At 58.1% G+C, this 3671-nt stretch overlaps 2 protein-coding genes across 2 annotated transcripts in view; one reads left to right on the top strand and one right to left on the bottom strand.

Annotated features, from left to right (window-relative positions):
- Nucleotides 1-804, top strand: part of MFSD7 (major facilitator superfamily domain containing 7) — a 16183-nt gene extending 15379 nt beyond the window's left edge. The window contains exon 10 of the mRNA XM_006893643.1: nt 554-804. Within this exon, the coding sequence (XP_006893705.1) occupies nt 554-804 (251 nt within the window). The remainder of the gene's footprint in view (nt 1-553) is intronic.
- Nucleotides 805-2738: 1934 nt separating this feature from the next.
- Nucleotides 2739-3671, bottom strand: part of MYL5 (myosin, light chain 5, regulatory) — a 5294-nt gene continuing 4361 nt past the window's right edge. Inside the window, exon 6 of the mRNA XM_006893587.1 lies at nt 2739-2873. Within this exon, the coding sequence (XP_006893649.1) occupies nt 2772-2873 (102 nt within the window). The 3' untranslated portion in view covers nt 2739-2771. The remainder of the gene's footprint in view (nt 2874-3671) is intronic.

The raw sequence follows: 3671 nt of genomic DNA, 5'->3' as shown, positions 1-3671 counted from the left end.
GAGAGACAGGGACAGAGTGAGACTGAGAGACTAGGAAACAGAGAGACAGAAAGATATAGAGCACAACTAACAGACAAGAGAGAGAGGGAGGGGGGGAGAGAGACAGAGAGTTAGGGAGAGACAGAGAGACCAGAAGAGACAGGTGGAGACAGACAGAGACCAGAGATAGGGAGAGACAAAGAGAGGGGGAGACAGAGAGACCGGGAGAGATAGACAGAGACCAGAGACAGAGGTGGACAGAGAGAGGGAGAGACAGAGAGACGGGGGAGACAGACAGAGAGAGACCAGAGACAGGCAGGGACAGAAGAGAGGGGATACAAGGATAGAGTGACACAGAAGGACAGATACCAGGTAGGACAGATGTGAGGGGTGGAGCGACTTGGGGGGCTAAGGTCCTAGAATCTCAGAGTCCAGGGGTCAGTCTGGGAACAGGCTGTGGTGACTGCGGACCGGGGTGGGGGTTGGGGGCTCGGTGTCTGGGTGGCTGTGGCTCTGGTCCCTGGGGCCAGCATGGCTGGGATAGGGGCAGGAGTGACACGCTCTGTCCCCACAGCGTCCTTGCTGCTGATGGCCGGCCTGTGTACTGCGTGCTGCTGCGTGTTTGTACTCTTCTTCCACACCCCCTACCGGCGTCTGCAGGTCGAGGCCAGAGCCTCTCCATCCATCCAGGAGAACTGTGTCCAGGAGGACGCTGACCCTTTCCCCTCCTGGCAGTCGCACCCCAAGCCCCCGGCTCTGCCTCCACAGCTGACAGTTACTGGAGAGTCCAATGACTGTCTTGGCCCCACCCCTGGGGATCTTTGACCCCTCAGAGCCCCAGGACCCCAGAGACGTGAACGTTAAGTCCTCTGGCCGTGGCAGCCATGCTGGTGTTGACACCCTCTCCGGACAAGCAGCGGCCCTGGACGTTGAATGAAGGGGAGCCTTGCTGGAGGTCCCGAGAGGCCACTTCTCACCTCAGTGCTGGGAGATGCCCCTCAGACGCCGTTGGGTTCCCAGCCCAGCTCCCTGAGGACTCGCCAGAGCTCCCTCCTTGTGGAGCCAGACCGTGGAAACAGATCATGGAATCCCCCACGAGGATCAGTCAGGTTGACCATTCCACCAGCTTCAAAACGAACCATCCAGAGGCAGGAAAGGGAGACCTCACTGCTTTCTGGGAAGAGGAGGCTGGAGTTCGCTGCAGCCCTTGGGCCCGGGATGCCTGTGCCGAACCCCTTTGACCCAGGAGGCTAGTGAGACTGTGAGAACTGTGGCAACAGAGGTAACACAGGACAGTGGTGGGTGCCCTGGCCCACAGAGCAACAAGGCTGGGTACCTTCAGCCAGGTGGCTCGCTGGCAGAGTGGGTAACCTTTGAATCCTTGTCAAAGGAGCTGGGTTTATTAACTCATGGATTTAACGTCAAACACCATTGGGACCACGCTTGCCAATGGAGTGGGGTATTTGGGCATTTAAATTGGCAGCTGAAAGAGCGTTAGAACACGTGTCCAAATAGGGCAAAGGTCAGGGGACCTCACTGAGGCAGACAGAGGCCTGCCTGAGGACTGTCCTGTTGAATTTCTGTGTCCTGAGTGGTTCCTGATCCTGAATCATACCTCGTTACTTCCCGAACTCGGGACCTCTGGTGGACTAGTGGTGAGAAGCTGAGTTGCTATCTCAAAAGTACATGCTGCTTCCCCAGAGAAAGATGGGCGGTCTCCTCCTGTGCGATTTTGTGTCTCTGGGGACCTGCTGGAGGGTCATCTGAATCAATTCCGTCTCAAAGGTACGCAACTGCAACAGCTTCCCTAATAAGTTCTCGTGGCCTACTGGTAAGAAACAGCGCTGCCAGCTGCGAGGCACACGGTTTGAACCCACCAGCTGCCACGTGGGAGAAAGATAGGCACTTTCCTCCCATGCGGTTCACGGCTTCTGAAAACCTGCTGGAGGGTCAGCTGTGAGTCCGTCCTGACTCAGGGTCAGGAACTCCAAACTTGCCCAATAAACCTCTTAACCATGAGCACTGCCCGTGAGTTCTGTGTGGCCGCTGCAACCTGCTCTGAACCCACCAGAGAAGTCGAGGGTGCTGTGGGAGCGGTGGCTGGTGTGAGGGCAGGCGCAGGGGCTGGGGAGTCGGGGCACGTCAGGCCTCTGTCTCACAGGACCACAGGGCTGGTGCTGGGGGGTGACTGTCCTTCCCCCACGTGAGGGGAGTCACACCCTGGATCATGGAAAAAGGACGTTCACGCTCTGCCCTGGTCCCTGAGGTGTGAGACAGAATGATGGGAAAGCTCGAACTAGCGTGAGAAAGCCCAAGTGGGACAGTGATGTCAAGTAAGCAGTGGGAAAATAGTGCCCACAGCCCTGCTCCAGGGACATCACGCTTGGAAACTGGACAGGGGCATAATGCGTGGAAAGGTGGACAGGGACATCATGTGTGGAAAGCTGGAGGGTTGGTAAAAGAGAGGAAGACCCTCAACCAGATGGATCGACACGGTGATTTTCTGCAACGGGTGGTAGTGTGTCGGGAGGTGTGAGCATGGCGCAGGGTCGGGCAGGGTTCAGAACTATGGTCCGTACTGACACTATGAGTTGTACTTGACTCAATGGCACCTAACAAGACCTGCCGATTGCCACAAACCTTCCACCTGTAAGAAGGCCGTATCTGAATGCACCCACAGGGTTCTCCCGGCATCACACTCCAAGCAAGAGACTCCCCACGCAGACTAATGTGTGGGAACCTGGCAGGGACAGGTTCGTGCGTCCACGTTTATTGAGCGCCTGGGCGGCCCCTCACTCCTCCTTCTCCTCCCCGTGGGTAATCACATAGCTCAATGCCTTGTAGTCCAGGTTGCCTGCGGCATCAATGGAGGCAAACTGCAGCATCTGGTCGACCTGCGAGCCGGGTGGGACAGCGGTGCATCAGGGACAGGGTGACCCTCTGAGGGGCCACCTAGGACTGAACTGGGCGGGACACGGGCTCTGAGCTGACTGCTGGCAGCCCTGAGAACACTGCAGCAGGTGGGGGAGGCGGCTGGGGTTAGGCTGTGGGGTCAGGGTGGGTACCAGGGCACAGGCGGCCTCTGCGGGGGCCTGGCTTCTCACTGGTCCATCACCCGGGGTCAATGAGGTCAGGCGCCTGGCTCTGGCCTTTTGGCATGCAGGGGGGTGGGTGGCAGGCACGTGCTTGCAGCTGGGAGGCCACCGTCCTACACACTAGCCTGGAATGTGCAGAGCTGACCTAAGGGTTGGGGATCAGGGAATGTGGGGAGCCCAGCTGTGAGCACCCCATTCACCAGGGTCAGCTTGGCACCGGCCACAGCCCTGACCTGCTACACCTGTCCTCCCACCTGGGCCTGTTCTGAGTCAGCTTAGCATCCAACACAACAATTTGTGTTTGTTGTGTGCCAACGAGTTGGAATTGACCCATAGCTGACCCTCCAGCAGATTTGCAGAGATAAAATCACATGGGAGGAGACTGCCCATGCTTCTCCCGTGGAGCGACTGGTGGATTCGAACCATGTGCTTCGAGATTGCAGCACAGCTTCTTGTCACTAGGCCACCAGAGCTCCCTAGGCCGTGCTGTGTGTGGGCAGGGAAGCTCTGCACTGGGGCTGTGGTCCACAGGTGACCTTTAGCCCCTCAGCCCTGTGCTGGGAGGGAGATAAAAGGGTGGTGGGCAGGAAGGCCGGG

Source organism: Elephantulus edwardii, unplaced genomic scaffold (genome assembly GCF_000299155.1).
Source record: "Elephantulus edwardii isolate Elephantulus edwardi_28Jun2011 unplaced genomic scaffold, EleEdw1.0 scaffold00129, whole genome shotgun sequence".
NCBI lineage: Eukaryota > Metazoa > Chordata > Mammalia > Macroscelidea > Macroscelididae > Elephantulus > Elephantulus edwardii.
Note: the sequence above shows the minus strand (reverse complement) of the source record. Positions and strands in the feature narration are given on the sequence as shown.